Source organism: Cervus elaphus, chromosome 13 (assembly GCF_910594005.1).
Source record: "Cervus elaphus chromosome 13, mCerEla1.1, whole genome shotgun sequence".
NCBI classification, from domain to species: Eukaryota; Metazoa; Chordata; class Mammalia; order Artiodactyla; family Cervidae; genus Cervus; species Cervus elaphus.
The window spans coordinates 57658033-57679372 of NC_057827.1; the positions used below are offsets into that span (position 1 = coordinate 57658033).

The window sequence follows — 21340 nt, forward strand, 5'->3', positions numbered from 1 at the left end:
TTGAAAGCTAAGTAGGAATAAACCAAGCAAACAAAGGGAAAAGAGCATTTCAGGAAAGAGGAACAGAATGTCAAGGACCTTCGGCAGTAGGGTGCCTGCTTGATACATTCAAGGACCTGAAAAAATGCCTGTGTGGCTGGAGCATGGACAAGAAAGGCATGGATGGAAGGGATGAGTAGAGTGGGGGTGGGAAATACAGAGGTGGGAAGAGGTCAGATGTATGTCTTCATAAATTTTGTTGAGAATTTCGCTTTTTACCCTAAAAGCAAGAGGAAGCCATGGAATAGTTAGGTTGTCCCTTCATTCCTTATATCTAGTAAAATCCTTTAATGGTTTTGCCCCCCCTTTCCTATCCTGGCTAACACCACGTTAGTGAGGGCTACATTTTCTTTTTTGGGATTACTGTAATAGTCTTTATTGGTGCTTGTACTTTCAGTTTTCATGTTCCAATCCAGTGTGTACAGACAGTCATTTCTAGGCTCAAACCAAACTGGTCCTGGACTCATTTCGGTTTGAAGTCATTAGATGCACACTTGTTATTTTTGGACTGAAATGAAATTTGGACTACAGGTTTCCCTCCTCATCCAAAAGTAGAGTATTACTATGAAACTGTTTGTAAACTCAAATGGTATAATGAAAGAGGCAGTTACCTTAAGATGTCTTGCTAATACATGCACAGAATAAATCTAGATAAAGTACAGATGCTGTCAGACACAGTTCAGAGCTAAGAGCGACTTCACGCTGAGATGCTGAGTGTAAGTCCCCTGGGTCAGAGCTTGGTGGTGCCCCTTGCTGCTTGGGGTGCGCTGCCTCTGTAACAGCTTCCTGCAAAACAAATGCTGAATGCTATTTTCATTTTTTACCTTTTCTCATAAAAATAAAAATCCTCTTGGATTCCCTTCAGTTAGCAAAAATAGGTATTAATATAGGTGTTTTGTAAGAGTGAAGTGGTATAAAGCAAAAAGCAAACTTTTTGAATAGCTAGGATACCTGTGTTTATTTTTAAAGTAATTAAAATAGAAAATTCAGTTGTTCACTTATACCAGCCACATTTCAAGTGCTTAATAGCCACACATGGCTAGTGGATACCATATTGGACAGTGCATACATATATTATTTTTGTCATCTCAGAGAGTTCTTTTGGACAGTGATGCTGTGGAGTAAGTTAATAACAGCATTAATTTTGGTAAAATAAGGCTCAAAGATAAGATAACAAACAATGGAATGAGGGAGCCAGCAAAACTAAGAAAACAAATAGAAAATCAGTGAAACTAATAGATTAGAAGGAACAGAATAGTAGACATTGCTGAAAATAAAATTACTGATATTAAAGGAAAGATTTGAGGTTATCTTAAACACAGATGAAAAAAGTTTTAAGAGAAAAGTCAGAATTGGATTGGCACGTTTGAAAATGTATGCCATGTTCTCAGAAACTTTGGAGCTTAAAGGACAAAGAATTCTTCAGGTAGGAAAAACAAATTATATTCAAGGGGAGAAGTCAGGCTTGCCTCAGTTTTCTACAACATTTCATGTAATGTCTGCAAAGTTCTGAGGGAAGGAAGTGTGGCCTGGAATACATAGGTAGCCCAGGATATTATTCTAATGTAAAGGCAGCAGGTAGGTATTTTCACATGTGAAAAAACTCTAGAAATTTAAGACCTGTGAGTTTATCTGGAAAAACTGCTTGATAGAAAGTCTCAGCCAGTTAAAAGTAAGTCAAAATTAAGAATTCAGGAGAGAAGAAGCTTGACAGAAGAATCAATGATGAGTATTAAATCCATTTAAGTGCAGAACTAATATTAAATAGCAATATGAATTATGATTACAGAACTAGATATGAGTGTTGTTAACCTGGACAAAATAAAAATAAATCTAGAGATAGAAAAAGGGGAGATTGGGTGGGGGGGGAATAGTGTCCTCAATCAATAGAAATCTGAAATTGAGACATACATAGTTAAATTTAAAAATAAAGCTTAATGACTGTAAGTGCTTTATGCTTTATACTTTTTCCTTCTTAGATAACTCTTGTAAAGAAATACTCAATTCAAAAATTCCTTCAGCTTGCTTTTCTTTTATTATTTTAAAGTATAGTTAAATTTAATACTATTAAAAGTGGCCTTCCCCCGCGCCCCCCCCCCCAAATTTCTTCTCTATCCTATCCATATAAGTAACTGCATGTAAAGACATCTATAATGATTGCTTAGTATTTCAGTGATAATTTTGGTCAATTTTGGGTTTTGAATGATTTTTCAGAATTTTATCTGGAGAGTATTGTTTTTCTAAAAAATATATGCTATGGACAATATGCCAAAGTGTTAACAGTGGTTAACTCTGGGTAGGAGGAGGAGTTTGTGTTGTTGTAATTTTTTTCCTTTTTTTAAAAAGATTTTTTCTTTCTTTCCTTAAAATTTTTTTTCTCTTTAAACTCTTAAAAAAGACAAAAACAATGCTTGAGTATTTCAGAGCAGACTAAGATAGATTTGGAGATGATAGTTGTTGGTTCATGATATAACATGTGGTATAGGAATATAACATGGAAATTCAAAACATGATGATTTCGGAGTTGATAATCCAGTAGTGAAAGGATAATCTTTAGAAGCAGTAATATTACTATATAAATTCAAATACACGCATTTTTCATGGGGTATTTAGGGGATTTGGTTTTTTTTTTTTTTTTCAGTTGCTAAGTTGTGTCTGACTCTTTGTGATTCCATGGACTGCAGCATGCCAGGCATCCCTGTCCTTCACTACCTCCTGGAGTTTGCTCAAACTCACGTCCGTTGAGTCAGTGATGCTATCTAACCATCTCATCCTCTGCTGCCCCCTTCTCCTCTTGCCCTCCATCTTTCCCAGCATCAGGGTCTTTTCTAATGAGCCAGCTCTTTGCATCAGGTGGCCAGAGTATTTAGGGGATAAAATATTTAAAAAACTATCATTTTGTGCCAGAACCAAACACCGTATGAAAATTGTGTGCAGGATGATTTACTCATATACAAGCATACTTAGCAAGCAAAGTAGAAGTGACATTGATGTATTTTAGTAGGAAGGAATTATCCTGTGTGTGAAATAAAAAGTAAATCTCACATTTCCTGAGGATTTCATGAAATGAAGTCAGAATAAGCAGTAATTATTTCCCCTCTGCATTATGAAAAACTACTTGTCTAGTTGCAAAAAACTGGAAACTATTAAAATTAATGAGACAGTTCTGTTGGGTTGAAAATTAGGAAAATAACTTAGAGTATAAAGTTTCTAGTTCTGACTTTCTAATCGGGAGGTTGGGTATAACAACAGACTGAGAAAAGACTGAATATAATACAGACATAAACATTTTAACAACTTAATGACATGAAATATATTACTATTTCTCACCAGTTTTTGTCTCTCTCCCCACCCCTAACTCTCTTCCAGACTCACCAACCTAAGGAGGATGGAGTTTATCTTTTTCAGCCCCACAGTCAACCGGTTAGCTGTCTTTACTTCTCACCTGCCAATCCAGCTCACCTTCTGTCACTGAGCTATGATGGCACATTACGCTGTGGGGATTTTTCCAGGGCTGTTTTTGAAGAGGTAAGTGTTAATATGTTTACATATTGACCTTAGATGATAGTCTAGATTCTTTATGAAGTACCATGTGAATGATTATTATACCATCAGACTGGATGAGCTGGTATGGAACAGGGACTTTAGAACTATACTGCCTAAATCCATATCCCGTCTGGTACTATTTGTTTGACCTTGGCAAGTGCCTTTACCTCTTTGTGTCTCAACTTCCTTAGTTTTGAAATGAGACAGTAATACTATTTACCTTACAGGATTGTCACAAGGATGAAGTGAGTTAATGTACTTAAAACAGAGCCTGGCACATAATAGTTTTTTTTCTCTTATTTTTTATTTTTGCAAAAATATTTGAAAAACAATAACCTATTCTTCTGTTGTTAAGGCTTAAAACTTGTGTTTTATTCAGGAAAAATATGAGAATGTTATTATATTTTTGTTTATTATTTCTAGCCTTTGCAGGTATGAATTTTGTGAGGCTGAGTCTTCAATGTGACAGAAAAGACTATAGAGAAATTCGTCACATAACAAACAGTACTATAGCACATTATATGTAAAACATATGGCCAGTAATGTAACACAAAAACTATAAAATTTGTTTTTTTGTCTTCTAGCTAAGATTTATCATGTCTTACATGCCATATATATATCTGTTAATAGATTAGCTCAGTTATTTTTGTCTGGTGAAGTTAGAATGAAATGCTGCAATTGGATGTGATAAAATTGTACTCTGGCCAAAAATGGACACCCAGGCGATTTCATTCAGAACATCTTACGCCAGGTTTATTCATAACCACCTCTTGAGGATAAGGTCTTTTCCTGAGCTAATGTAGCCCCTGTGAGGTCAGATTAAGTTGAAGTCTGTTTAAGAATAGTTGAAAGATGTTAGGCTTATACTTGTGACTATCCATCCGTCTAGAGATACTCTATCAAGATAAACAGACTTTACCCCTTGAAGGTTTTCTAATCCATTTGACCTCTGGTTGGGTGGGCCAGAAGCTTCCAAAGGCCTGAGGAATCCTCACAATATTTGATCCTAGTGATTACATTTGGTCTCCTACTTAAATATCTACTACTTAATGCTTACAACAAACATGTCATTTCAAGTGAGCTTTCACATTTGCTTATTAACCATATTAGATTTCCTCGTTTAGAGAATTCTTATAAATTAAACCCTTTTTCAATGTGAATTTTAATCTTTGTGAAGTTTAGCATGGTTTAGATGTAGGTTTTCACCCTTTAACTTACTTTGAATGGAACTTTTGAAGTTTTTAGACATCCTCAGTATTAGGGCAATTTTATATGTGATAAACAGTGAAGAAAACACAGTATCACCACTGTTATGATTTATCATCATAAATACTAATTGATGATCTAATTTTATGTATGCCTTAATTGTTTATGTAAACCGGTACTCAAAATTAACACATTCTGATGTCTTTGTGATTATTCTAATGTTCTGTGTACAGATTATTCATAATTACTTATAGGAATTTCTCTTAATACATAGATTTATTGAAGCATAGTTGACTTACAGTGTCTCAGGTGCACAGCAAGGTGATTCAGTTATACATATATACATATTATTTTTCAGATTATTTTCCATTATAGGTTATTAAAAAATATTGATTATAGGTCCCTGTGCTATACAGTAAGCCTTTGTTACTTGTTGCATCTATTTTTTTTAAATTAGAAATCTAGCATTCTCTTCATACTAAGTCAAACAAGTGGAATTGAAATGTCATAAATTTTTTACTTAAGTGAAAATTTATAAGTTTTCTAAAATACACATGACATATACATATGTATACAAAAGTTTTTGTGCTATGCTTGAGAGAGAACAAAAGAAAAAAGGGTGGAGAAGTTGGAAAACCTAAACTGAATGAAATGGAGCACTGAGTATGAAATAGAAAAGGTGAAACAAACTAGATGAAAGTAAAAGATCGTCATATAGTCCAGTTGGATTTAAACGTGGCTGCTCATTAGAAACATATCTGGAGCTTTGGACAAAAAAGCAATACCTAGGCATTTGTAATTCTGATATGCATCTGGATTTAAAAAAGTGATTATAGGTTTTTCTATTAAATGGTAGCTTTGGTGATAGAGAGTTCTATTATTTTTCTGTTGATCAATCACGATACAATGGTATTAAGTGAGTAATAGTTCAATTCAGTTGCTCCGTTGTGTCCAACTCTTTGTGACCCCATGGACTGCAGCACGCCAGGCTTCCCTGTCCATCACCGACTCCTGGAACTTACTCAAACTCATGTCCATCAAGTCAGTGATGCCATCCAACCATCTCATCCTCTGTTGTCCCCTTCTCCTCCTGCCTTTGATCTTTCCTAGCATCAGGGTCTTTTCCAATGAGTCCATTCTTCACATCAGGTGACCAAAGTATTGGAGCTTCAGCATCAGTCCTTCCAATGAATATTCAGGACTGATTTCCTTTGGGATGGACCAGTTTGATCTCCTTGCAGTCCAACCTGTCCAACCTTCTGTTTTTTCCTAGCATCAGGATCTTTTCCAGCGAGTCATCTCTTTGCATCAGATGACCAGAGTGTTGGAGCTTCTGCTTCAGCATCAGTCCTTCCAATGAATATATACAGGGTTGATTTCCTTTAGGATGGACTGGTTTGATCTCCTTGTAGTTTAAGGGATTCCCAAAAGTCTTCTCCAGTAACACAATTTGAAAGCATCAGTTCTTCAGTACTCAGCCTTCTTTATGGTCCAACTCTCACATTTGTACATGATTACTGGAAAAACCATATCTTTGACTATACAGATCTTGTCGGCAAAGTGATGTCTCTCTGCTTTTTAATGTGCTGTCTAGGTTTGTCATAGCTTTCCTTCCAAGGAGCAAGCGTCTTTTAAATTCATGGCCACTGTCACTGTCTATAGTGATTTTGGAGGCCAAGTAAATAAAATCTGTCACTACTTCCACTTTTTCCCCCTCTCCTTGCCATGAAATGATAGGACTGGATTCCGTGATCTTAGAGTTTTGAATGTTGGGTTTCAGGCCAGCTTTTTCCACTCTCCTCTTTCAGCCTCATCAAGAGGCTCTTTAGTTCCTTTTTACTTTCTGCCATTAGAATGGTATTGTCTGCCTATCTGAGGTTGTTGATATTTCTCCTGGCAATCTTGATTCCAGCTTGTGCTTCATCCAGTCTGGCATTTCGCATGATATATTCTGCATATAAGTTAAATAAGTAAGGTGACAGTATAAGCCTTGTCATACTCCTTTCTTAAGTTGGAACCAGTAAGTTGTTCCATGTCTGGTTCTTACTGTTCTTACTGTTGCTTCTTGACCTGCATACAGGTTTCTCAGGAGAGAAACCATCTCTTATATCAATGTATGGCAAAAACCACTACAATATTGAAAAGTAATTAGCCTCCAACTAATATGAATAAATGAAAAAAAAAAAAAAAGAATTTTCCATAGTTTGTTGTGATCCATACAAATATTTTAGTGTAGTCAGTGAAACAGAAGTAGCTGTTTTTCTGGAATTCCCTTGCTTTCTCTATGATCCAGTGAATGTTGGCAATTTGATCTCTGGTTCCTCTGCCCTTTCTAAACGCAGCTTGTACATTGGAAAGTTCTCTATTCATATACTGCCGAAGCCTAGCTTGAAGGATTTTGAGCATAAATTTACTAGTATGTGAAATGAGTGCAGTTTTATAGTAGTCTGAACATTCTTTCTCATTGCCCTTCTTTGGGATTGGAATGAAAACTAACCTTGTCCAGTCCTATGGTCACTGCTGACATATTTTCCAAATTTGCTGACATATTGAGTACATCACTTTAACAGCATCATTTAGGATTTTAAATAGCTCAGCTGGAATTCCATCACCTCCACTAGCTTGTTTGTAAGTAATGCTTCCTAAGGCCCACTTGACTTTACATACTAGGGTGTCTGGCTCTAAGTGAGTAACTGTACCATTTTGGTTACCTGGGTCATTAAAACATTTCTTTTGTATAGTTCTTCTGTGTATTCTTATCACCTCTTCTTAATCTCTTCTGCTTCCATTAGGTCCATATTGCTTCTGTCCTTTATTGTGCCCATCCTTGAATGAAGTGTTCCTTTGATATCTTCAGTTTTCTTGAAGAGATCTTTAGTCTTTCCCATTCTGTTGATTTCCTCTACTTCTTTGCATTGTTCATTTAAAAAGGCCTTTTTATCTCTCCTTGCTGTTCTCTGGAACTCTGCATTCAGTTGGGTATATCTTTCCCTTTCTCCCTTACTTTTCACTTCTCTTCTTTCCTCAGCTGTATGTAAAGCCGCCTCAGACAACAATTTTGCCTTTTTGCATTTCTTTTTCTTCTGGATGGTTTTGGTCAGTGCCTCCTGTACAGTGTTACAAACCTCTGTCCATAGTTTGAAGGACTATGGCACTCTGTCTACCAGATGGAATACCTTGAATCCATTCTTCATTTCCCCTGTATAATCATATGGGATTTATTTAGGTCACACCTGAATGGTCTAGTGGTTTTCCCTACTTTCTTCAAGTTAAGTATGAATTTTGCTATAAGGAACTGATGATCTGAGCCACAGTCAGTTCCAGGTCTTGTTTTTGCTGACTATATAGAGTTTCTTCATCTTTGTCTGCAAAAAATATAATCAGTCTGATTTCAATATTGACTATCTGGTGATGTCCATGTGTAGAGTGGTCTCTTGTGTTGTTGGAAGAGGGTGTTTGCTGTGATCAGTGCATTCTCTTGGCAAAACTATTAGCCTTGCACTGCTTCATTTTCTACTCGAAGACCAAACTATCCTGTTACTCCAGGTATCTCTTGACTTCCTACTTTTGTATTTCAGTCCTCTATGATGAAAAGGACTTTTTTTTTTTTTTTTGGTGTCAAATCTACAAGTTTTTGTAGGTTTTCATAGAACTGTTCAGCTTCTTTGGCATAGGTGGTTGGGGCATAGACTTGGATTATTGTGATGCTGAATGGTTTGCCTTGGAAATGAACCAAGATTATTCTTTCATTTTTGAGATTGTACCCAAGTACTGCATTTCAGACTCTTTTGTTGATTATGAGGACTACTCCTTTTCTTGTAAGGAATTCTTGCCCACAGTAGTAGATACAATGGTCATCTGGATTAAATTTGCCCATTCCTGTCCATTTTAGTTCACTGACTCCTAAGTTATCCTAAGATTTTTTAAAAAAAAAATTCTAGTATGTCAGTGTTGTGAACTAAGTCATAGTTTAAAGAACATGATGAGAGTGAAGTTTATGGTATAGGAAATACTACTTCTCAGTAAAACCGTAAAAAGAAATTAAGAAAGGGAAGGAAAAAAGGACAGTGGGCCAAACCAAACCCAAGTGCAGACTTGATTCCGTCAACTGACAACTGTTAGATGCCTTGAAGTTGAGGCAGAGGTGTCAGTAGTTAAAGCTTTAGGCTCCTGGTTTGTGGTTGAGCTTTGTTGGTCTAGTCAAATGGTGTCAAGGGTAAATAACATCATTTTGGGGATTCTCGACCTGTAGATCAATCTTGCCATCTCCTGCTTTAGTGTGTCCAGTTTACCTTGATTCATGGACCTCGCGTTCCAGGTTCCTATGCAATACTGTTCTTTACAGCGTTGGACTTTACTTTCACCACCAAACACATCTGAAACTGAGCATCATTTCTGCTTTGGCCCAGCCACTTCATTCTTTTTGGAGCTATTAGTAATTGCTCTCTGCTCTTCCCTCATAGCATGTTGGACCCTTTCTGATTTGGAGGGGGGCGGTGTCCATCTTCCGGTGTTCTATCTTTTTGCCTTTTTATACTGTTCGTGGGGTTCTCCTGACAAGAGTACTGGAGTGGGTTGCCATTTCCTTCTCCAGTGGACCGTATTTTGTCAGAACTCTCCAGTGTGAGCTGTCTGTCTCGGGTGGCCCCGCACAGCATGACTCATTGAGTTAAACAAGCTTCATTGAGTTAAACAAGCCCCTTCACCACGACAAGGCTGTTGTTCATGATGGAGATTTGCTTATTAGTAATTATTGTAATTATTTAAAGAAATGGTCTATTTGGATCTTTTGCCTGTTTTTAATTGAGTTATCTGTGTTTTTAGTATTGAGTTGTCAAAGTTCTCAACTTATTTATTTTTTTAAAATCAGGTTTATTGAGGTATACAATACATACTGTAAAACTTACCTATTTTAGGTGTGCAGTTTTATGAATTTTGGCAAACTTATGTAACCACCACTGCAGTCAAGATACAGAAAATTTCCATCACCTGAAAAATTACCTCATAATTCTTTACAGTTAGTCCTCTCCTCTTTCCCAAAGCCCTTGGAAACCACTGATGTTACTGCTGCCCATATAATTTTTTAAAAAACTTTTATTGGAGCATAGTGGATTTACAGTGTTATGTTTCAGATGTACAGCACAGTGAATCAGTTACACATATACATATTATCCGCTTTTTTTTTTTTTAGATTCTTTTCCCATATAGACCTTTACAGAATATTGAGTACAGTTCTCTGTGCTATATAGCAGGTTCTTATAGTTATCTATTTTATATATATTAGTGTGGATATGTCAGTCCCAATTTATCCATCTCCCCCATCTCCTGGTAAACACAAGTTTATTTTCTACATTCATGACTCTACTTCTGTTTTGTAAATAAGTTCATTTGTACCCATTTTTTAGGTTCCACATGTAAGCAATATACGATATTTGTCTGTATCTGATTCACTTCACTCAGAATGGCAATCTCTAGGTCCATCCATGTTGCTGCAAGTAGCATTGGTTTGTTCTTTCTTGTGGCGGACTAATATTCCATCAGGGTGTTCTGGTGGCCTAGATGGTAAAGACTGCCTGCAGTGCAGGAGACCTAGGTTCGATCCCTGGGTTGGGAAGAACCCCTGGAGAAGGGAATGGCTACCCACTCCAGTATTCTGGCCTGGAGAATTCCATGGACTTTATAGCCCATGGGGTCACAAAGAGTCAGACATGACTGAGCGACTTTCACTGAAACTGAATATTCCATCGTATATATGTACCACATGTTCTTTATCCACTCCACTGTGGATGCACAATTTAGGTTGCTTCCATGTCTTGGCTGTTGTAAATAGTGCTGTTGTGAACATTGGAGTGCATATATCTTTTTGAGTTTCAATTTGTACTTCAGTTGAGTAGAAATCAAATTCAATCCATTTCCTAGTAAGTTTCAGAGTAGATCTGCAACTGAGGTTTATTGGGTTTAAGAGATTTGGGATGTAGCCCCAACATGGGTGGATGGGCTGTTTGATTGTTGGCAAGTCTTAGAGTTGATCAGTGCTTTCGATTCCATCTCTGCCAAAGAGGATGACCATTTTGTCCTGTGCTTCCTGTGGGGATGATGGGAGGATAAATGAGGTATTTGGGGTAAAGTGTTTTGTTGCTTTTTTAACAAAGAATCCATGCATTGGCTTTTTTTAAAAGAAGATTGTTACTTAAGTTGATTGTTCCTTATATCCTTAGGTATATAGAGATGAAAGAAGCAGCTTTTCCTCCTTTGACTTCTTGACAGAAGATGCCTCCACTTTAATAGTAGGTCACTGGGATGGAAGTATGTCACTAGTGGATAGGCGGACTCCTGGAACTTCTTGTGAGAAACTTATCAGATCTTCTTTGAGCAAAATAAGAACTGTTCATGTGCACCCAGTGCATAGACAGTATTTTATCACTGCGGGATTAAGGTATGTTCTTCATAAAATTTTATGATATAGATCTTTTAACATTAGGAATAATGTTTTAGTTTGATTGACAAAAGACTTTTTTGTGATACCCACAGACCAAATAATTTTCCTGTCTATGCTAATTTGAGGGTGTTTTTTTTTTTTTTTGAGTTTTTTTGTGATTCTTTAAAATGAGATTTAATACATAGTGAAAATATTGAGACTTTGGGACTCTGTGGGAGAAGGCGAGGGTGGGATGAAACAAATATACATTTTTGTTTTCCTTGGTCTCGTGCATTTACTTCAGTCTTTGGAGAAGAAAATCTGTAAAAAATACAAGTTAAATGGGACCTGCAATTTCTTAGTCTGTGTTAACTTTTTTCTTGAAGAGATGAGAAAACCAGCTAGAATCTTTTCTATCTGTACCCACCTGCTCACATATATATGCTATAATTTTGGAATTTTTCTAATTTTTAATCTATACCCATGTTTTTAAAATTAATACCGAAAAAAAAATTAATACCGAAGATTCGAGGGGCCTGTCTTAACTGTTCTTCAATGTAGTGTGTATTTGAGTGTCTAATTTACATTCTGTGCTGTTGTAGAGGCTTACTCCGTGTACTGTGATAACACCTGAGAGTTATTCCTCCTGTTACAGGGATATTCATATTTATGATGCAAGATGCCTGAATCGCAGTAGAAACCAGCCTTTGATTTCTTTAACTGAACACACAAAGAGCATCGCTTCAGCCTATTTTTCACCTCTTACTGGTAACAGAGTAGTAACCACATGTGCTGACTGCAAGCTGAGGTAAATTGGGAAGACAGAAATACGTCGTTAAGAGTCTGTAATTACTTAGTTAACCAGTAGCTTTGTTTACTATTACTCCTTATTACATCACTAGTGTTAATTGTTTTGTAGTCATGTCTAGGTTCCCAAAGATCAACGACCTGTACTTAATGGCATTTCAGCAGTTTTGGAATCTGTAAATTTCCTTGAGATTGGCAAGGAAGGTCTGTAACTACCCTGGGGAATGATGTCAGGTTTTCCTTTTAGCACTGAAATCTAATGAAATCAGGCTTGTGATAGCTTGTGTGAAAGTCACTCGGTCGTGTCCAGCTCTGTTTCCCCATGAATTGTAACCTGTCAGGCTCCTCGGTCCACGGGATTCTCCAGGCCACATACTGGAGTGGGTAGCCTTTCAGGGGATCTTCCCAACCCAGGGATTGAACCCAGGTCTCCCACACTGCAGGCAGATTCTCTACCAACTGAGCTACCAGGGAAGCTTTTCTGTGTGATATCTTGGATAGAAGATAATTTTAGCATAGGAAGACGCTCTTACTCTGGGGATAGTGGGATCCCTCCCACAAGTCAAGTGCTGAACTGAAGTTGCAGAGCCCTTGGCCATGGGCAGGCAGAAAAGATAGCAAAAACTGGGTTTCTGTTGGATAAATTGGATAAAATTGGATAAAATTTTATGGTTTTAGCTTTGGTACCTTTCTATAGCTACTACCTAAAAATGGATTTTAAAATGTAACATAAGCCAGTTGAACAAAAATAGAAAATAATGCCAATTTTTTAAAATGTGGAGAATGTTAATGCAACCATGAAGGAAATAATTTTGTTCTCTTCTAAAATCCCCAATTTTGCTTAACATTGCAAGCAATTCTCAGTTTATGAGACTTTTACCTTAAGTGATTTTGGAATGTGTTCATTATTCACTCAACAAGTGTCTGTTGAATGCATACTATGGGCTGGGCTCTAGAAAACCACCTAATTTCTGTTTAGACCCATATATTGGGAAGAGCGTGGTTTATGGTGTGTAACAGGAGCCCTGTTAATTCCTAGTAAAGTCTGTGAGCATTACCAGGTAGTACATTAAGAGATTTAATCACTGGGCAGTGTCAGCCCAGTGTCCCCTTTCCACCCATGCCGTTTTCTTTGTCTTAAAGGCCACTTACTTGTCCCATTCCTGTTCATTTGCACTGCAGACTTTACTCTTGTGATTTGGCTTTCTGGTAATCTAATTAGTTAATAAGTTCTAGTGCCAAGAAATGGCAGTGGGATAGCTAGGCACAAGGAGCAGGGCGAGGTGGTGATGACATGGCTACTTTCTGCCAGGGTGCCTCGTGGAGGCTTCTGAGCTCCTCCAGTTGCCCCACGAGTTCCTCCCCTTAGTTACTGGCCAGTCAGTCTTGTCATAGCCTGGAAGTGACAATATGACGCCCTCAACTGATAAGTCTCATGGGGAAATTGCTCTTGATACATGCCTGCACTTCTAGGTTATTTGTGCATTTGCAGATGACATCCGTTATGTATGACCTATATTACTGTGGATCTCATTATAGAGTCTGGATTATCACTGTAGAATGTACATTTAAGTTTGGAATAATAGTGTTTAAATAGTTTCCACACTAAACTCTAAGCACTGAGTTTTACGATATTCTTTGTCACTTTTATAAATATATTAGCTAACTGAGGTTTGTTAGAGCCTGATCCTATATATTTTAAAACAACAACCATTTCATATCATGAACCAATGAAAAGCTTGTTAAATACCCTGATGATATTTCAGAAAAATCTCAAGAAACAATAAAAAGAGTGTACTTCTTTATTCTTGCTGTTTATTTTGCAGAATCTTTGACAGCAGCTGTATATCCTCGAAGATTCCTCTTATCACCACTATCAGGTCAGTTTCCATATGCCAAATAATGTGGACCCTGGATTACTATGAGCTCTTTATTGGACTGCATACATTAGACATCTGATTATCAAAGAGATGTATAGGTCTGATTTTATATTACAGTGTTTCTGGTTACTTGTTCCTGTCCCATCCAGAAGGGTTCTTGCTTCCAGGTTGCCTGTGTCTACAAAGAGGTTCTGTCTCTTTTAGTCTGTAGCTATTCTCTGCCTCCAAGTGGTTATTTTTGGTTAAAGTGAATGACTTTATTCAAAAACTGAATTACTCATGTTATTTTATTGAGACTAACTTGCTCGTGAGGTTAGCTGAAGCACTCTTTATTTGCACCTGTTTGTTCTGGGCTTAGCTTCCCCATCTTCCTGTTTCTTTGTTTGGTTATCCTCTTTTTGCATCTGCTACTTTTAATATATGTGTTGTACATCAAACTTTACTCAATGTCTACTTCCTACACATACTTCTTTATCAGCATTTATAAAGTTGGGGACAGGGTATGCAATATATGTTAACTGTTGTTTCATGAGTTTTATAGTGTATAGAGGCTATATATGGAGACAGCCATGCCAGCCCACTCCAGTACTCTTGCCTGGAAAATCCCATGGCTGGAGGAGCCTGGTAGGCTGCAGTCCATGGGGTCGCAGAGTCGGACATGACTGAGCGACTTCACTTTCACTTTTCACTTTCATGCATTGGAGAAGGAAATGGCAATCCACTCCAGTGTTCTTGCCTGGAGAATCCCAGGGACGGCGTAGCCTGGTGGGCTGCCATCTATGGGGTCACACAGGGTCAGACACGACTGAAGCGACTTAGCAGCAACAGCCGAGGCTATATTTAATATGCTTATTTTCTTTTTCATAGAATTTCCCCTCTTTGTTTCCTTTTTCAAACTTTATTAACTCTAGTTTATTGACTTCTAGTGTGTATTTTAAAAAAATTATCTAGGGTGATGATTTTGGGGTCAATAGAGATAAGGTCATTGAATGGCAGTGGGAAATGTGGTTCTCCATTGTTCATCCTTCTTTAATAAGAAAGGGCTGTTGGTGTTGCAATGTAGAGAATAAGAGGGCAGTGCTTTGTTTTTTGCTTTGGAGAGCAGTGAAGAGCCCCACATATATTTAAATTGTTTTTTTACCTTATTTTTAGTTGTGATTATAAACACGCAACAGTAAGTCAGCCACCTTAACTATTTGTATGTATACAGTTCATTAGCGTTAGGTGTGATCACGTTGTTGTGCAACAGAGTTCTAGAATTTTTTTATCTTGCAAAACTGAACCTGGCCCATGAGACATTAATTCCTCTCTCCCTCTTTTCCAGATTGTGGCAGACATCTGTCTAGTTTGCATTTCTATGATTTTTACTACTTTAGATATTTCATATGAGTGAAACCATATAGTATTTGTTTTTTTGTGATTGGTTTATTTCACTTAGCATAATGTCCTCGATGTTCATCCATGTTCTAGCATGTAACAGGATCTCCTTCCTTTTTAAAGGCTGCATAATTACTCGATTGCACGTATATGCCATATTTTTTTTATCCATTCACCTCTTGATGGACATTTGGGTTGTTTCTACCTCTTGGCTATTGTGAACAATGCTACAGTGAACAAATGGGTGTAAAGGTATCTCTTCAAGATCCTACTTCGAATTCTTCTGGATAATACCCAGAAAGGAGATTTTAATGGATCATCTGATAATTCTATTTTCAATTTTTTGAGGAACGTCTATACTGTTTTTCCAGTGCCAAACCATTTTACATTCCAGGAGTGCACTAGGGTTCTAATTTCTCTTTATCAATACTTATCCTGATGATTGTGAGGTAATATATCATTGTGATTCTGATTTGCATTTCTCTAATGATTAGTGATGATAAACGTCTTTTCATATGCTTATTGACCATTTGTCTATCTTCTTTGGAAAATTATCTATTTAGGTCTTTTGCTTATTTTTTTTTCTTATTTTTGAATTATATCATTTTTGTTGTTGAGTTATAGGAATTCCTTACATATTCTGCATATTGGTCCCTTATCAAATATATGATTCTCAAATGTTTTCTACCATTTTGTGGTTGCCTTTTCAGTCTGTTGATTGTTTCCTTTGCACAGTTTATAAGTATGATGTAGATTTGTCTATTTTTGCTTGTGTTTCCTGTACTTTTGGTATCATATCCAAAAAATCATTGCTAAATCCAGTGTACTGAAACTTTCCCCTGTGTTTTCTTCTATGTTTTATTAAGAGTTCGAAGTCTTAGGTATAGGTCTTAAATCAACTTTGAGTTGATTTTAGTATATAGTATAAGGTTATGGTGGTTTTGTCACTACGTCATCTATGACTCTTGTGACCCCATGGACTGTAGCCCACCAGGCTTCTCTGTCCATGGGATTCTCCAGGCAAGAATACTGGAGTGGGTTGCCGTTTTCTCCTCCAGGGGATCTTCCCGACCCAGGGATCAAACCCCCACCTCCTACATTGCAGGCAGATTCTTCACCACCGATCCATCAGGGTTCCTGTCCAGTATTATTCTTTTGCATGTGGATATCCAGTTTTGCCAGCAGCATTTCTGAAGGGACTCTCCTTTCCCCGCTTTGTGGTCTTGGCACCCTTGTTCAGCGTCGTTTGTCCGGGAACGTGCACATCTCCTTGTGGGCCCTCTGGCCCGCCCCCTGGTCCCCAGTGCCTGTCTCCATGCCAGTTCCCCCCGGTCCCCAGTGTCTGTCTTCATGCCAGTTCCCCCTGGTCCCCAGTGCCTGTCTCCATGCCAGCTCCCTGCTGCCATGGCTTCTGTGGCTTTGCGTAGTATATTTTTTGAAGTCAGGATATATGAGGCCCCCAACTTTGTTGTTCTTTTAAAGATTATTTTGGCTATTTGAAATCCCTTGAGCTTTCATACTAATTTTAGGATTTTTTTTTTTTTCTATTTCTGTAAAATGTGCCCTTGGGATTGATTGCATTGGTTGAATTCTATAGATCACTTTGGGTAGTACAGACATTTTAACAATATTGAGTCTTCTAATCCACAGACAATTTATTTGTGTCTTTGTTTGTATCTTATTTGTGTCTTTTTTTTTGTTTTGTGGCTTCCCTGGTGGCTCAGAGGATAAAGCGTCTGCCTGCAATGCAGGAGACCTGGGTTCGATCCCTGGGTTGGGCAGATCCCCTGGAGAAGGAAATGGCAACCCACTCCAGTATTCTTGCCTGGAGAATCCCATGGACAGAGGAGCCTGGCGGGCTACAGTCCACGGGAGAGCAGAGTCGGACACAACTGAGTGACTTCACTTTGTTTTAGTAATGCTTTGTAGTTTTCAGTGTACAAATCTTTCACATCTTTGGTTAAATTTATTCCAAAATATTTTGTTCTTGTTGATGTTATTACAAATGGGATTTAAAGAAATATATTTATTTATTTTTGACTATGCTGGATTTTTGTTGGTTTGTGCAGGCTTTCTCCAGTTGTGGCAAGCAGGGGCTACGGTACATGGGCTTCTTATTGTGGTAGCTTGTTGAGCGTGGGTTCTAGAGCGCAAGTTCAGTAGCTGTGGTGCACATTCTTTGTTGCCCCATGGCATGTGGATTCTTAACCACTGGACCACCAGGGAAGTCCTGGAGTTGTTTTCCTTTCTGTATTGGTCATTGTTGGTGTGTAGTAATGCAACTGATTTTTGTGTGTTGATTGCATCCTGCAAATTTGCTGAGATTTAGTTTTAACTCTGTGTGTGTGTGTGTGTGTAGTCTTTAATTCTGCCCAGTTTTCTAGTAGTGTGTGTGTGTGTGTGTAGTCTTTAATTCTGCCCAGTTTTCTAGTTCTACCGAATTTCTAGTGTTAAATATGTTGAATAGACGGCAAGAAAGACATCTTTGCCTTTTACCAGATCTTACAGGAAAAGCTTTCAGTCTTTCGTCATTGAGTATAATGTTAGCTGTGTGCCTTTAACATATGACCCCTATTTTATTATGTTGAGATAGTTTCTGTCTATTCCTAGTTTGTTGAGTGTTTATCATGAAAGGGTACTGAATTTTGTCAAATGGTTTTTCAGTACCAGTTGAGAGGATCTTATGATTTTTGTCCTTCTTTCTGTTTATGTGGTATGTCAATTAATTGGGTTTTATGTTTTGAACCTTCCTTGCATTCCAGGTATAAATTCAACTTAGTCATGGTGTATAACCCTTTTAATGTGCTGTTTGAATTTTTTTTGCTGGTATTTTCTTGAGAATTTTACACCAGTATTCATCAGGAATATTCGTCTGTAGGGCTTTTTTGTTTATTTTTTCTCCCAGTAGCGTCTTTGGCTTTGGTATTAGAAGTGTTTGCCTCATAGAATGAGTTCAAACGTGTTCCTTCCTCTTCAGTCTTTTGAAAGAGTTTGAGGAGCATTTGGTGTTGATTCTTACTTAAATGTTACATAGAAATCTTTAGTGAAGCCATCTGGTCCTGGGCTTCCTTTGATGGGAAGTTTTTGGTTATTGTTTTAATCCCCTTACTAGTTATAATTCTAGTTAGATTTTCTATTTCTTCATGATTTAGTCTTGGTAAATTTTATGTGTTTGGGAATGTATTAATTTCTTCTGGACTGTCCAGTTTATTGGTGTATGATTGTTCATAGTATTATAATCCTTTTTATTTCTGTAACATAAGTTGTAATGACCCACTTTCATTTCTTACCTTAGTTATTTGCACTTTATATTTTCTTAGTCTAGCTTGCCAGTTTTTTTCTCTTAAAAAAACCAACTGTTAGTTTATTTTTCTATTGTTTTTGTATTCTCTAATTCTTTTACCTCTAATCTTTATTATTTCCTTCCTTCTGCTAACTTTTGGTTTTGATTATTCTTCTTTTTCCAGTTCTTTGAGATGTAGTTAGAGTGTTGATTTTGAGATCTTTCTTCTTTTTTAATGTTTACTGTTAAAAATTTCCCTCTTAGTATTGCTTTCATAGCTCCCATAGATTTTTGTAGTTGTGTTTTCATTTTTATTTGTGTACAGATATCTTCTAATTTCCCTTGTGATTTTTTTCTTTGAGCCCCCAAAGTACGTTTTACCTTAAGGTTGTATAGACTATAAAATGATTTCAGGGTTTGGTTATTAGGGGAATACAAATATGGGAAATAGATTCTGTTAAACAGCAATAACTTAGATTGTATATTTCTTTATTCTAGGTTTTGTATTTGCATGTGCTAAAAAAAAAGGAGGGGAGTGCATTGAGTTAGGAAACAGTGAACAAAAAAGTGCCATTTCAGTATGTTTAGTGACCATCCACTGAGCACAAACCACTGTACTCAGCACTGGAGGTTCAAAAATGCAGACAACATCTCTCTCCCGAGTTTCAGTCTTGTAGGAAGGATAAGATTAGGTCGTCGATGACTCAGTAACTTGAAACTTGGCAGAGAAAACCAGCATTTAGGAGCAATGCCATCTTTACCCTCTGCCCATGCTATTTTGAGTTATTTAACACTTATTGTCTTTCAAAAAAATTGTTTTTTCATTAGGCACAACACCATCACTGGGCGATGGCTGACCAGGTTCCAAGCTGTGTGGGACCCTAAGCAGGAAGACTGTGTCATAGTTGGCAGCATGGCCCATCCACGGCGAGTGGAAATCTTCCACGAGACAGGAAAGTGGGTGCACTCTTTTCTGGGTGGAGAATGCCTTGCCTCTGTGTGTTCTATCAATGCTATGCACCCAACTCGGTATATTTTGGCTGGAGGTAATTCCAGTGGGAGGGTACATGTTTTTATGAATTAAGAAAGTTGTGGAGTTTTTGGTTTGGAAACACCAATTTGTTCAAATTAATCTGTCTAAGGAGCCTAGTAATTCATGTGGCTTAGTCTGTTTACTTGGTAATATGTACTATTTAGCGAATTTAAACTTGCTTTGTAAATAAGAATTATGAGCAGAATGTACTCTTAGGAAGAGGGAGGCCTTGGAGGTTGTTTCTGTAGGATGGGGAGGGCATTGGAGGGGTGACTGTGATGCCTTCAGTACTTTTTTTTTTTTTTGCCTTCAGTACTTTTAACCAGGCAGAATGTTGAGAAATTCTCGTTATAAATTACAAAGCTTTGAGTGATCAGTGTTTTGGTTTTGCTGCCTTGATTCTATAGTCATATATAGATTTGTGGTTTATTTTACAGTTTGAAATACATATTTATTTCTAGACTTATATACACTGGAAGGGATCCTGAAAGGTTATGTCATCTGAGTGATTTTGAAACTTTGAATTTTTTAAACTGAGCACTTTTCCCCCCTTGCCTCTAAATTAAATCTTACATGAAATCCCAAGATAATTGCTGAGAAGCTGTGGTTCACTTGGGCAGGGCCCGGGTCCCTGTGTTGACCTTCTCCCCACTGCCCTCCTCTCCATGGCTCCTGAGACACAGCCAGGGAGCCCCAGGGCTTGTAGGCACAGGGATGGAATATACTAATCCCTGTCACCCAGTGTGAGATCACCTTCAGACCACTGTTTCCCAGACTCTGGGTTGTAGCTGTTGATGTAAGTTAAGTGACCATGACCAGTGTCTAAAAAAATGAAAAGGAGACAAATAGTATAGAATAGCAAACATAATTAGAACAGATATTCTTTTGTGAAGCTTAGTTCCATATACATACATAGCTATAGGTATACATGCATATGTATTTTATGATGTAAAATGTATTTCTTTATTACTATGGTACTGTGGGTCATGGTTAAAGAAGAGCTCCTACCTTAGAAGGCCCCAGCCAGCTTTATGTGTCCTTGTCTTTTAAACTCTCCAGAGGAGATTTAGTAGCCTGGTAAAGTGTTATGGAATACCATTTCTGGCATTTATTCATTAAAAATGTTTGTTTTCAGAAGCTGTGGCAACTTGAATGTGTCTGTTGTTGGACACTACTAAATCAACAACTGAGATTACTGTGTGTTATTATCTATCCAACATTTTTTGTTGTTCTTCATTGCCAAACAACTACTGAAAGACTGTTGTAAATACTTTCAGCAATATGCCTGATTTCTAAGAGGATTTTTTCAGAATTGTATGTCACAGAAATAAAGTGATATATATAATTTCCTTGAATAACTTTTTTTTTCTTTTTTAATATTTATTTCTTTGGCTGGGCCACGTCTTAGTTGTGGCATGCAGGATCCTCAGTCTTCATTGCAGTATGCAGGATCTTTAGCTGCAGTATGTGGGATGCAGTTCCCTGACCAGGGATTGAACCTGGACCCCCTGCATTGCGAGCACAGTGTCTTAACCACTGGACCACCAGGGAAGTTCCAACGTTTTTCTTAATTTCCTTCTCTGTAATTAAAGACTAAATAAGTTTTGAAGCTTATTAAAAGGTTATGGGTATTTATAAGGAATAGGGCTTCTCTCTTTTCTTGGTGCTGGAATACAAGAATTGATAAGCAAGGTGGAAATATTAATTTATGAAATACAAACTAAGGCTCTGTGAAGTTGTACAGGTGCATG

General features: G+C 37.4%; 1 protein-coding gene and 1 non-coding gene across 7 annotated transcripts in view; one reads left to right on the plus strand and one right to left on the minus strand.

Moving 5' to 3' along the window:
• Positions 1–20944, plus strand: part of WDR76 (WD repeat domain 76) — a 56483-nt gene extending 35539 nt beyond the window's left edge. For all 6 annotated transcript variants that reach the window (XM_043921698.1, XM_043921697.1, XM_043921702.1 and 3 more), the window contains 5 exons: positions 3409–3567; positions 11010–11227; positions 11865–12017; positions 13843–13896; positions 19385–20944. In XM_043921698.1, coding sequence (XP_043777633.1) covers positions 3409–3567; positions 11010–11227; positions 11865–12017; positions 13843–13896; positions 19385–19640 — 840 coding nt within the window. In that variant the 3' untranslated portion in view covers positions 19641–20944. The remainder of the gene's footprint in view (positions 1–3408; positions 3568–11009; positions 11228–11864; positions 12018–13842; positions 13897–19384) is intronic.
• A 123-nt stretch (positions 20945–21067) lies between these two features.
• On the minus strand, positions 21068–21140 carry TRNAA-CGC. The gene has a single exon. It is a non-coding gene; the product is annotated as a tRNA-Ala (tRNA).
• Positions 21141–21340: the final 200 nt, after the last annotated feature.